General features: G+C 38.3%; 1 protein-coding gene across 1 annotated transcript in view; it reads left to right on the top strand.

Annotated features, from left to right (window-relative positions):
• Positions 1-9,894, top strand: part of STXBP3 (syntaxin binding protein 3) — a 62,224-nt gene extending 52,330 nt beyond the window's left edge. The window contains exons 18-19 of the mRNA XM_021090106.2: positions 7,755-7,903; positions 8,722-9,894. Of these exons, the coding sequence (XP_020945765.1) occupies positions 7,755-7,903; positions 8,722-8,819 (247 nt within the window). The 3' untranslated portion in view covers positions 8,820-9,894. The remainder of the gene's footprint in view (positions 1-7,754; positions 7,904-8,721) is intronic.
• Positions 9,895-13,426: the final 3,532 nt, after the last annotated feature.

The following is a 13,426-nucleotide window of genomic DNA, read 5'->3' as shown; positions in this document are numbered from 1 at the left end:
ATTGAACCCAAATCCTTACGGAGACAGCATCGGGTCCTTAACCTACTGAGCCACACCAGGAACTTGGTTAATAAATGTATTGCAGATCACAGTCAGTTCTTGAATCTCCCCTATCTCCTCTCCTTTTTTTCCCCCTGTTTTTCCCCCTGGGCTTTCTCTGGCTTGCCCTGGCACATGCATAATTGGGCAGTCAGCTAAGGATGTGGGGAGAACTTGTCTTTGTCTTCTTTGGCTTTCTTACTTTCAGGATTTCCCCCCTAAGTTTCTGGCCCATGTGCAGTCTGTCCCACACTGAGACTCGGATGTTGTGCTCCCAGAGCTGCGGGTCATCTTGCTCTAAACCAGGTCCGCCATCTTTCACCAGTGAAGCTGCAGGATTTCGCACCCCCTCTGCTCCCTACCTCAGATCAAGTCTTCCGCAGCCTCAGGCCATAAAGTCACATAGTCACCACCACCTTTCTTACCCATATGCTGCATATATTTAAGAGTAAATACTTCTCAATTTGTTGTTTGCTCTTGGTTGATTTCCAAGTGATCTGAAATGGCGTCTTCCCCACAGTTTCATCCAGGTTTGTACCTAATCACTTGGAGGGGAATCTTCTGACTGTCTTATTCCACCATGAATACAAGTTCTCTATGATCATGATTTTAATTTTAATTTAAATAGTGTCATGTTGTATATGTCCTCCTGAAACTTGCTTTTTAAATTTCCCTCAACGTTATGTATGTGAAATATATTCCAGCGTGATACATGTATAGATTTTCACTGCTGGTTGGTATTTTCTTATATGAGTATCACAATTTATTCCTGTATTTTCCACACAAGATTTAGGCTGTGTCAAAACTGGCACCATTATTAGCATTATGCAGTGGACATTCTTGTACATTTCCATAGGTTTAAGTATTTCTCAGGGTGCGTCTCTTGGACTGAGGACTTTTTCTTTCGTTTTTGTTTGTTGTTTGTGTTTTGGCTGCATCCCTGGCATATGGAAGTTCCCAGGGCAAGGATCAAATAAATCCAAGCCACAGCTGCAACCTACGCCTTAGCTGTGGCAACACTGGATCCTTAACCCGCTGTGCCACAGCAGGAATTCCTATTTTTCTCTTTTCTCCTGGCTTGGTGGTTATACAGCCTGTTTGTACTTTTGTAGTATTTAACCTTAGAATTTTAGTATGCTTCTCTGACTCAGCAAAGTCTAAGATTAATTAGTATCTTTGCCCTCTGCATAACAATGCAGAACCTTAGAACAACTTAATTCAAACCACACACCCCTTAATATTATTTTAATTCTTTATTGTTTTCACCTTACATCTTTTTTTAATTTTCCGTATCGGTGATAAACATTATCATTATTTTTAGTTGCATGTGCAGTTGACCAGTGTGCACACCACTTCTGTTTGCATCCCATTTTAGGGGCTCAGTTTTCTTTTCCGAAATATATCCTTAGAAATTTCTTCAGTGTGCGTCTGTTGATGATAAGGTCTTTATGGTTTTGTCTCTCTATAAACATCTACATTATGTCTCTGTCCTTACATGATGGCTTTGAATTTCTAGGCTCATGGTAATTTTTGCTCAACACTTTTGAGGTGTTATTCTGCTATTTCTTGGTTTCTATTTGAGCTCTCGGGAAGCTGTGTCTATGGGGTGGGGTGGTTTCTGTCGTTTTGCCATGTTTTTGTAGATAATTTGCTGTTTCTCTCTTGTTGCTTTTTGGTTTTGGTATTCTATACATTCCCTATGCTGCGTCTACCTGAGGATTTATTTTTCTTTCTTTGGGATTCAGTGTGTTTCCTAACATCTGAGAAATCTTTCATAAATTCTTCAAGTTTGGCCACTGTTGTAGTCTTCGTTTTATTAGAACATCTCATTTTATCTTCATGCCTCATAATCTCTCAAGTTTTAACATTTCTTTTACTTTTTGTGTTTTGTTCTAGAAATTTTTCTTTGGATTTAGTTTTCAGTTCTTTAGTTCTTGTTAGATTTGTGCTTAATAGGCTAGGTAAGCTATTTTTTTTTTTTTTCTAGTTTCAGTATTCATTGACTTTACTTTTCCTTTATTTTAGAAGTACTCCTTATTTCTTTTTCAAATATACTTGGACTTCTTTGTTCTTATTTTGTCATGCTTTCTGTTCCACTTTATTTTATCTCCCCCCCCCCCACCCCATACCTGCAGCATGTGAAAGTTCCCAGGCTAGGGATTGAACTCATGCCACAGCAGTGACCTGAACCACAGCAGTGACAACCCACTGAGCTTTATCATTTTAAACATACTTAATTTTAGTCTATGTTTTAATAAATTCAATGTTTGACATTCTTTGGGGTCTAATTTTACTGCTTTTCATTTCTGCAGATACTTGGGGTTACTTGTTTCCTCATATGCTTCATAATTTTGGATTTGGAACTTATTTCGGTAGCCAGGGTTGAAAGTGGGTACCTTCAGAGAGGTTTTGCATTTGCTTCTGTCAGAATTAGAGACTTTTTTCTTCTGTGTATTAATTTCTCAGTTGGGGTTTTCCATACTATGAAGATCTGTGTTGAATTGTCAGGCAAGAAGCTTCTTTGTCATCTCCCCTTGCTTTTGAGGGTGTCCCGACCTTATGCAAGGGTGTCATTTCCCCATCCCTACCTTGCACTACACCTAAGGCTTTGTCTCCTTTGTCCGTTTAACAGGAAAACACTCAGGCCCCTTATTTGCTAAAATTAGACAAACTCTTCATAAGACAGACCAAGTCTTTTAGTTTCCTTTTTATTGCTACTGACCCTTGGAGATTGCTCTTACTTTTTTTTTCAGCTGTGCTTTTATTTTTTTGTTTTTTTTGTTTTTTTGTTTTTTTGGTTTTTTTTTTTTTTTTTTGTCTTTTTGCTATTTCTTTGGGCCGCTTCCGCGGCATATGGAGGTTCCCAGGCTAGGGGTTGAATCGGAGCTGTAGCCACCGGCCTACGCCAGAGCCACAGCAACGCGGGATCCAAGCCGTGTCTGCAACCTACACCACAGCTCACGGCAACACCGGATCGTTAACCCACTGAGCAAGGGCAGGAACCGAACCTGCAACCTCATGGTTCCTAGTCGGATTCGTTAACCACTGTGCCATGACGGGAACTCCTCAGCTGTGCTTTTAAAAAGATATTTGTTTTATTTTAACCAGTGCGTCTAGGTGCTTTCTAGAGTGATGTTTTCAAGATGTGGGGACTTAGTCATTATTTATGTATATTTCAGAGTATAAAACACTAGCATAGTATCTTACACATGTATGTGAAACAAATTAAATGTACTCCCATTTTTCTAAAATTGCTATTTAGAAGTTTAAAAATTGTTAGAATTACTTAATTGTTTTTAGTAGTAATATTTCCTTTCCTCTTGCTTTCTTCCTTTATTTTGCTCCCTTTTGAAAGTTTTTAAACCAAAGTTGCACTTTTAGTTTGTCCTTGGTTTATTGTGTATGGAAACCAAGAAGGTTTCTTGTTCCTGTTTCATCTTTCAAAACCAGTTAATCTCTTTACTTTTTATGTTTACTGCTTTGTCAAGGTGGTAGTTGGAAGTTACCATCCAAAAGGCTAGACCGAGAACATTATCGAAAGTTTACCATGATAGGGACTTTCTGTTGTGGCTCACCAGATTAAGAGCCCAACTAGTGTCCATGAAGATGCGGGTTCAATCCCTGGCCTCACTCAGTGGGTTGGGGATCTGGCATTGCTGTGAGCCGTGGCTGCAGATGTGGCTCAGATCTGGCATTGCCGTGGTTGTGACATAGGCCAGCACTGCAGCTCCAGAATGACCCCTAGTCCAGGAACTTCCATATGCCACAGGTGTGCCCCCCCCCCAAAAAAATTACCATGATATCCTACATTGCAGAGTCTTAAACGTCATCTATAATATGGCTTCCAAAATAGGTAATAAGATGATCTATTTGGTATTATTTTTACACTAGAAAAGGGAAAAATAAGCTTTATTAGTATATACTAGTACCCATATATATTTTTTTTTAATAGATGTTATAAATGTTTAAAATATTTACTTTTCAAATAAAAGCTCAGAATTTTTACCCAGGTGGTATGGGACCAAAAATAGTGATTTCTGTGATATAGAGCAGTGCCACCCACAGAACTTTCCTGCAACAGTGGAAATGTCCTGTATCTACACTGTCCTGTATGACAACCACTAGCCGCATGTGACTGGTGAACATTTGATATGTGGTAGTGTGACTGAGAAGTTGAATATTTAATTTTAGTTAATTTACATAGCCTCATATGGCTAGTGGCTACTGCCTTAGACCGTGCACATCTCGAGCAATCTAAGGGAGGAAATGGTAGAAGTAATAGATTCTATTTATCCAGTGCTTTCCTGATACCAGATGCCATCCTTAGCGTATTGTGTACATTACTTCATTTAATCATGAAAACAACCCCTGAGGTTTAGAGAGAGGTTAAGTAACTTGTTGAAAATCATGCAGAATTAGAGTCAGAGTTGAAACCCACTTGTTTCTCCCTCTGTCTGTCTCTGTCTTTCAGCATGTAATTGACTTTATAACATTGTTTATGTGTAAGGGCTACAACTTGATGTTTTGATACATATACCTTGTGAAATGATCACCACGAACTAGTTAATATATCCATCACTTCCACATACATACTTACATAGCTTCTTCGTTTTCTTTTTTTGTGTGTGTGTATTTGTGGCAAGAAGACTTAAATAAAGATCTAGTCACTTATGATGGAACATGATAGAGGATAATGTGAGAAAAAGAATGTGTGCATGTGTGTGTGTGAGACTGGATCACTTTGCTGTACAGTAGAAAATTGACAGTACACTAAACCAACTAAAAATCATATAAAAAAGATCTACCCTCGTAGCAAATTTTAAATATACAGTACAGTTTTGTTAATGTACTCACCATGCTCTACATTAGAGCTCCAAAACTTACTCATCTTGCGTAGTTGAAACCTTGTGTCCTTTGACCAACATTGCCTTTTCTTCACCCCCCACCCCCTGGCAACCAACATTGTGTTCTCTGCTTTTTGTGATTCCACATGGAAGTGAGATCATGCAGTATTTGTCTGAGTCTGCCTCATTTCACTGAGCATAATGTCCTCCATGTTCATTCATGTTGCAAATGGAAAAATCACCTCTTTTAAGGCTGAATAATATTCCATTGTATATATACACCATTTTTTTCCTTCTTTCCTTTCTTCCTTCTTTTTTTTTTTTTTGTCTTTTTGTCTTTTTGCCATTTCTTGGGCCGCTCCCGTGGCATATGGAGGTTCCCAGGTTAGGGGTCGAATCAGAGGTGTAGCTTCCAGCCTACGCCAGAGCCACAGCAATGTGGGATCTGAGCCGTGTCTGCGACCTACACCACAGCTCACGGCAACGCCGGATCCTTAACCCACTGAGCAAGGGCAGGGATCAAACCCGCAACCTCATGGTTCCTAGTCAGATTCGTTAACCACTGAGCCACGATGGGAACTCCCCTTCCTTCTTTTTTTTAATCGAAGTAGAGTTGATTTACAATGTTGTGTTAATTTCTGATGTATAGCCAATTGATTCAGCAAATTGATATATACATCTTCTTTTCCACATTCCTTTCCCATATAGGTTATTAGTCAGTATAGTTATCTAGTTTCCTGTGTTTTGTTGTTTATTTTATATATAATAGTGTGTATATGTTACCCCCAAATTCCTAAGTTATCCCTCCCCCCTAACTTTCCCCTTTGGTAACCATTAGTTTGTTTTCTATGTCTGTGAGTCTGTTTTTGTTTTGTAAATAAGTTCATTTTATCATATTTTAGATTCCACATATTAGTAATTTTATATGGCATTTGTCTTCCTCTCTCTTATTTCACTTAGTGTGATAATCTGTAGGTCCACCCATGTTGCTGCAAATGGCATTATTTCATTCTTTTTTATGGGTGAGTGGTATTCCATTGTACATATATGCAACATCTTTTTTATCCATTCATCTGTCAATGGATATTTAGGTTGCCTCTATGTCTTAGCTATTGTAAATAGTGCTGCAGTGAACATTGGAGTGCAAGTTCGAATTATAGTTTTCTCCAGATATATGTCCAGGAATGGATTTGCTGAACCATATGATAGCTCTATTTTTAGTTTTTTAAGGAACTGTTAGACTGTCACTTTCTTCATAGTGGCTGTACCAATTTATATTCTCACCAACAGTGTAGGAGGGTTCCCTTTTCTCTACACTCTTTCTAGCATTTATTATTGGCAGACGTTTTAAAAGTTTCTTCTTGCTATCAATAGTAAAAAAACAGATTTTTATCTAATTAATTAATTAATTATTTTTATGACTGCACCCACAGCATATGGAGGTTCCCAGGACAGGAATTAAATCCAAGCTGCAGCTGCCAGATCCTTTAACCCACTATCCCAGGCCAAGGATCAAACCTGTCCCTCTCTGCAGTGACCTGAGTCACTGCAATCGGATTCTTAACCCACCGGACCACAGTGAGGGCTCCTATTTGTAGACTTTTTGATGATGGCCATTTTGACTTGTGTGAGGTGATACCTCATTATAATTTTGATTTGCATTTCTCTAATAATTAGCAATACTGAACATTTTTCATGTGCCTTTTGCCCATCTGTATGTTATCTTTGGATAAATATCTGTTTATATTTTCTGCCCTTTTTTTATATATAATGATTTTTTTTCCCATTATTGCTGGTTTACAGTGTTCTGTCAATTTTCTACTATACAGCAAGGTGACCCAGTTACACATACGTATACATTCTTTTTTTTCACGTTATCATGCTCTATCATAAGTGACTAGACATAGCTTCCAGTGCTACACAGCAGGATCTGCCCATTTTTTGATTGGGTTGGGGTTTGGGGGTATTGAGCTTTGTGAACTGTTTGTATATTTTGGAGATTAATCCCCCTGTTGGTTTTATCGTTTACAAATATTTTCCCTCATTCTGTAGGTTGTCTTTTCATTTGCTGCGCAAAAGCTTATAAGTTTATCCATTTGTTCACTGATGGACATTTACGTTGTTTCCATCTTTTTTTTCTTTTTACAGCCATACCTGCAGCATATGGAAGTTTCCAGGCTAGGGGTCAAATCAGAGCTGTAGCTGCTGGCCTGCACCACAGCCACAGCAACACAGGATCCAAGCTGCATCTGCGACCTATACTGTGACTTGTAGCAATGCCAAATCCTTAACACATTGAGCTAGGCCAGGGATTGAACCTGCATCTTCATGGATACTAATGGAGTTTTTAACCCACTGAGCCACAACAGGAACTCCTGTTTTCATGTCTTGACTACTGTGACTAATACTGCAGTGAACATGGGAACGCAGATGTGTTCAATAAAGTATGCTATGTCCTATATTTACTGAGTTCCAGCAAGGATTGCCTCAGTACCTCATCAGCTCCAGTTTGTGCCTTCCCTGTGTCTTTAAAACCCTATAGTTGCCATGCCTTTTTTAACTTCAGAAAATCATAGACTTCTGAGGTGTATTGTGTCTTTATCTGAAATAGACAAGGCAGGGCGTTAGCTCTATATTACAGGTCGAAGTGCTGGGCTAGACTATGAATGATTTGTCCACACTCTCTGTCAGGTCAGAATTGAACTTGAAGTGGGGCTGTCCTGCCTAACTTGGTGCTCCAGTCATACCATAGTTGTCGGTTCATTTTGCAGTTGGTGCCAAATTTGGGATTGCCTGAGTTAGGCTCTTTTAAAAGACTACAAGTAGTATGGCTTTGGAAATGTTTTTAATGTGTTTGCGTTTATTTTTTAGTGCTCGGCAGAAACCCAGAGCTAATTATTTAGAGGATCGAAAAAATGGGTCTAAGCTGATTGTTTTTGTAATTGGAGGAATTACATACTCTGAAATGCGTTGTGCTTATGAAGTTTCTCAGGCACATAAATCCTGTGAAGTTATTATTGGTAAGGCTTGTGTTTTCCTCTTCTCTGTTTTTTTTTAAACTCTAAATGCAAAAATATATATGCAGAACTTTATCTTGTAATTTACATTTAGAACAAAATTGTTGAGTGCAAAAAAACCTTTTTCAAGTTACAGTGTTTTATCTGATGTACCAGGGCTTTTTCCTGGGTTGACCTTTTTTTTTTTAATTAAATACTGATTTTGAGAGAATGAGCTTCAGAAATATTATCTTCTTTAAATATTGTTAAATATATCCATTAAAATATTACATTTTATCCTTTTTGGCTCCCATTATTAAATAATTTTTGAAGCATAAATACATTTCTACTACAGACATATTCTGAAATTTTTGATGGCTGTGGACCTGACATTGGCAAGGCCTGTGTAGAATTTAGTTTTAAGAATTTCAGTCAAAGCCACTGATACCTAAACTCTCCTGGCCCATGGAGGTGCAGCATTTGCACACCAAACCTCGACGTGCAGCGCCGCTCACTGGTTGTAACTGAACGCACAGTGACTGTAGCCGTTCTGTCAGGAGGATAGACTAACCTCCAGTTTCCCTCTTCGTGTATTAACATGTAGCACAAAGCAAACCAAGCACCGGGAGTGTGCGGTGTTTGTGAAGGGCAGGTGAGTGTGCCCAGTGAAGAGGATGGGTGGGAGTGCTGTAGTGTAGGCAGATTTCAGGAAGGTGTCTGGTAGAAATTTTGTTACGCTGCCTGAAGCTACTACACTTTGCCTGTTTGAAGGACAGGACAACATAGCCAAGGAAAATTGCTTTAACTGCTGGCTTCTGAAAATATATCTTTTCCTCTACCAGGTTCCACACATATTTTAACACCCAAAAAGCTGTTGGATGATATAAAGATGCTGAATAAACCCAAGGATAAAGTCTCCTTTATTAAAGATGGAGAATAATCCATGCAGGGGAAGAATTGGAGATCCTTATTACTTGTTCAACTAAAATGACATGTTCACCTAAAATAGATTGAGACATTGTTGCTATCATGTAATTTAAACAATGTAAATATTTTAAGGTATAATGACTTTTCAGATGTATTTCTTAAAAGGTTGTTTATGATTAAATATCATTGGTTTTGCCTCTTTTTTTTTTTTTTTTTTTTTTTTTTCCCGGCCACACCTACAGCATGAGGAAGTTCTGGGGCCAGGGATCAAACCCGAGCCACAACAGTGACAAGCCTGGATCCTTAACCTGCTGTGCCACCAAGGAACTTCTAGATTTGCCTTTTTTTTTTTTTTTTTTTTTTGTCTTTTTTGTCTTCCATATGTGCCTGTGGCATATGGAGGTTCCCAAGCTAGAGTTCGAATCAGATCTATAGCTGCCGAACTGCGCCACAGCCACAGCTACGCAGGATCTGGGCCGAGTCTGCGACCTACACCACAGCTCATGGCAATGCCGGATCCTTAACCCATTGAGCAAGGGCAGGGATTGAACCTCCATCCTCAAAGATACTAGTAGGGTTCGTTACTGCTGAACTGCAAGGGGAACTCCCAGATTTGCCATTTTTAAGTATTATTGCTGCTTCGTAGATAATGAGAAGAAATGTTAAACTGCTTTCTAAAAGGAAATATTTTTAGCTTTGGAACAGAATATATTAGAGTTGTGGGTAATTTTTCACAGCCACCTATGTACATACTAATTACTTGTTACATACTTCTCTATCATGTGCTGACATATAGTTTTGGGGGAAAAATGATTTTAAATGAAAAAATTATAAAAGTAAAAACTGTAAGTGTGTATGATGGAGTAATTTCCCATAAGTGCAGATTTTCTTTCAACTGAAATTCATAATTTCTTTTATATGTAAAATAATTTAGTCAGTAGAAATAGAATAATTTCACAGTGTATACAGTCTTGCTAGATACTTCTAAAGAATACAGCTTTATATATATAATTTTGAAATTATGTTTAAATTAGAAAACAAAATAATCATGAACATTCTAAGAGAAAATAAATATATGGTTACAAAAATTATCTTTGTTTTGTGTGGGGGAAGGGGAAGTTGGGAAGTTTTAAAGTTCTAAATCAGAGAATTACAAAAAAAGAGTCTACCATAATCTTCCTACCAAGATAACATACCTTTTGACTTAAAAAAAGAAAAAAAAGTAATCTTTGTGTAAGATTGGGTAATAGAAGGCAAGGTCTTCGTTTCAGATCTCTCCTTTACCTGGCCGCATTGTGTTCTGTCATGTCATGGACCATAATTTTATGTATCACTCAGCTTTAGAGTTTTGTTCTTACAAATAAGGCTGCATTATTGGGGTACATAGCTTTGCAAACTTACACAGATATTTCTGTATGTTTCCAGCAGTGATATAGCTGTCACAGTATTTGTGCATTTAAAATATGGGTGGATATCACCATTTTTTGATTTTTATGTACATAAATCTATCAGTTTTGCTTTATGGCTTCCAAATTCATGTTGTACTTGGAAATATCTTTGCACTCAAGATTGTACATTCACTCATTGATCGTCTAGAACATTTTGATAGGTTCACTTTATTTTTTACAGGTGTGTCTTTCATCTGGAATTGATGTTAGTGTGAGAAGGCATGCTAGCTATTGTCTCTTATTGACATTCTGTCCCATGCCTCCCCACCCCGTACCACAGGGGATGAAAGGCTAAAAAGGAGGCTTTGCAGACTCTAAAGGTAACTAGGTTACCTGAACAGGTTAGATTCTGCCAACAGTTTGTTTTTAGTCACAGTTTAGAACAAGCAAGTTTCTTCCCACAGGAATTCTTTGTAGCAACGAGACTCTACATTTTAGTGTCTGTCAACTGCCTTACAGGTCTAAGGAAGTGCTGGTGGCAGCTGTAGCACTAGCTTCCTGTTCCCTGGATCAGATGGCGATATGACCTCAAGTCCAAAAGTATGGCCCCTAGCTTCTGCCCTCAGCTTTTCCCATGATTTTTAAGGACTCAATTCTCTATATTAAAACACTTTCTGCTTGAAATATCCAGAGGAGTTTCTGTTCTTTCAGTGAATCCTGATTGATAGGGAATTTAACAGGAATCCATCTTTCTTTCTTCTAAATGGTCAGATACTATAACCAGATTTTACTGGGTGGTCCCTCTTTCCCCAACTAATCTGAAATACTGCCTTTATCATAGACTAAGTTTATATTTGTATTTTGGTCTATTTCTAGACTGTTTTATTGACTTATAGTTTGTATTTCTTTTTATCTGCTGTAATGTTATGTTTTAACCGACGATGGATGTAATTTCTATTCCACCCATACCTAAATTACTGTTATTTTTTTTTCGGAAATTTTCTATTACATTTTTAAAAATGAACTTTAGTGCCATTCTGTTAATACCAAAAGTTATTTTGGTATTTTCATTAGGTTTACAGTAAATTCATAGGTTATTTCAGGGAAGGTATGACCTTAAGAATTTTTTTTTCATATGGGTACTGCATATTGCCATAATATAGTTCATGGTTCATGTGAATTGGATCTTTTATTAGGCTTTTCAGGTTTTTTATAGATAAAAAAGTTATTATTTTGAACTTGCTATTTTACTAAGTAGTGATAATAAAATAATAATGTGCAGATGCTTACTTAGTGCTTTATATCTAAGTGAGGCACTATTTTCAAATGCTTGTATTACCTCATTCAGTCTCCTCATTTAATCCCGTGAAGGTTAGGAACTATTATCTCCATTCTAAAGCTGAGGAAACTAAGGCACAAAGACGTTTTATAATTTAACCTGGATGACATGTATATGTGGAGAGGAAAGGCTTGACGTTAATAAACAGCCCTCTGAGGAATTCCCCTTGTGGCTCAATGGTAACGAACCCGACTAGTATCCATGAGGATGCAGGTTCAATCCCTGGCCCTGCTCAGTGGGTTTAAGATCTGCTGTGGCTGTGGCTGTGGTGTATCTGCAGCTCCAATTCGACCCCTAGCCTGGGAACTTCCACATTCTGTAGGTTCAGCCCTAAAAAGACAAATAAATACTGGGCATAAGAACGGTACATTGCCAGTGAGAGGGTTAATTTTTTTGATGTCTATGTGTTATCAGATCCTTATATGCCATGGTAACTGTCTGTCCAGGGTTAGTACGTGCGTGGAACAGAGATACATACCAATCTAAGACCCTCTGACAAGTGGATCTGAAAGTGTGAGGACGGCAACACTGGACCACCCATTTAGTTGCTCCACATCCCATACTGATAGGGGATCCTTTGAGGCTACATTTCACTTATTTTAGGCTTAGAATTGGAGAGACCCTTTGTTTCTGAAATTTCTTACTGGATTTGAAGATGTAAGAGGTCATCTTACATAAATTCCTAGTATAAACTGATTCTGCACTCCCATCCCTGCTAGAGAGAGAAATTGCAGATTCTGATATCAAGACCATGAAAAAGACTTTTTTGTTGTTGCAATTAACTGAAATCATTTATTCACTATATCCAATGCACATTTTCTCCCCCTGTTGAAATGTGCAAGAAATGTCTTCCAATGAAAGTTCTACCAAAACAACATTTTGGGTATTAAATAGAAATATAATTGGTATAGATTAGTCTGTTTAAATAATTCATTTGACAATAAGGTGACAATTGAAGGAAATGACAGAAAGATGAACTTTCATGTGTAAAACGCAATAGTAAGCCAAGATGCTAAACGCCTCCCACCAACAGTGCCACCTCATCCTGCTGTCCTGCTCGGCACCTCCAGCAGCCAGAGCACAGCTACAGGAGAGGCCTCTGCACAGGGGAAACTGCGAGTGTTTCCTTTCAGCACGAAAGCCCTCCTCAGTGCTGAGCTCCTGGACTCAGCATTAGAGACACAGTGGCTTTTACCTAACAGGCCTGTTCTTCTGACTTATTATTCCAGCAGAATTAGAAGAAAGTTGTGGCAGAGTTGACACAAAGTGGCATGGGGGGGGAGACAGCCAAGGCTACAGAAACAGTAAATATAAAAGTTTCCGTGTAAATCAGAGCCTAGCACTTTCCTAGAATTCCTTAAGGACATGGTCCTATTTCTATTTCTTTGTTTAGACGTGTTGCAGTAGTTGTTCATAAGGATCTTCAATCATCAAGGAAGTGTAAAATTACATTTAGAATATGGTTTAGGAAAGCAGAGATGGGCCAAGTTTTTAAATCATGAATGCTTACAATGGTAAGTTCCTATGATGGTTAATAAATGTGGGACTAGGACCATTCATTTAATGGTAGTCCTTTCTAACTTGGGTTCCATGGATTTGCTTCAAGTGTCCATGAACTTTTAAAAATTGTGTGCAAAATTGTACGTGTTCATCTGTCACCTTTCCATGGGAGAGGGGAGTGTGGGGGAGGTGGGAGACTCCGTAACTTTCATCAGATTCTCATAAAGGTTTGAACACAAAAGAGGTTAGGAACTAACGAGTCATTTGAGAGCACTTCAAGCCAGAGAAGTGTGTGATTTTAAACTTGGGCACGGGATAGTGCTGCATGGCCCCCAAAACAGCTGGTGATTAAAGTTATATCTGTGATGAATCTGGGTCTCTTAGCACATAGAA

Source organism: Sus scrofa, chromosome 4, assembly GCF_054392235.1.
Source record: "Sus scrofa isolate SSC_HxYL_T2T_F1_AM1 chromosome 4, Sscrofa_HxYL_maternal_Yorkshire_Landrace_v2.0, whole genome shotgun sequence".
Lineage (NCBI taxonomy): Eukaryota > Metazoa > Chordata > Mammalia > Artiodactyla > Suidae > Sus > Sus scrofa.
The sequence above is the reverse complement of the archived record's forward strand: the minus strand, read 5'-3'. Positions and strand labels throughout refer to the sequence as shown.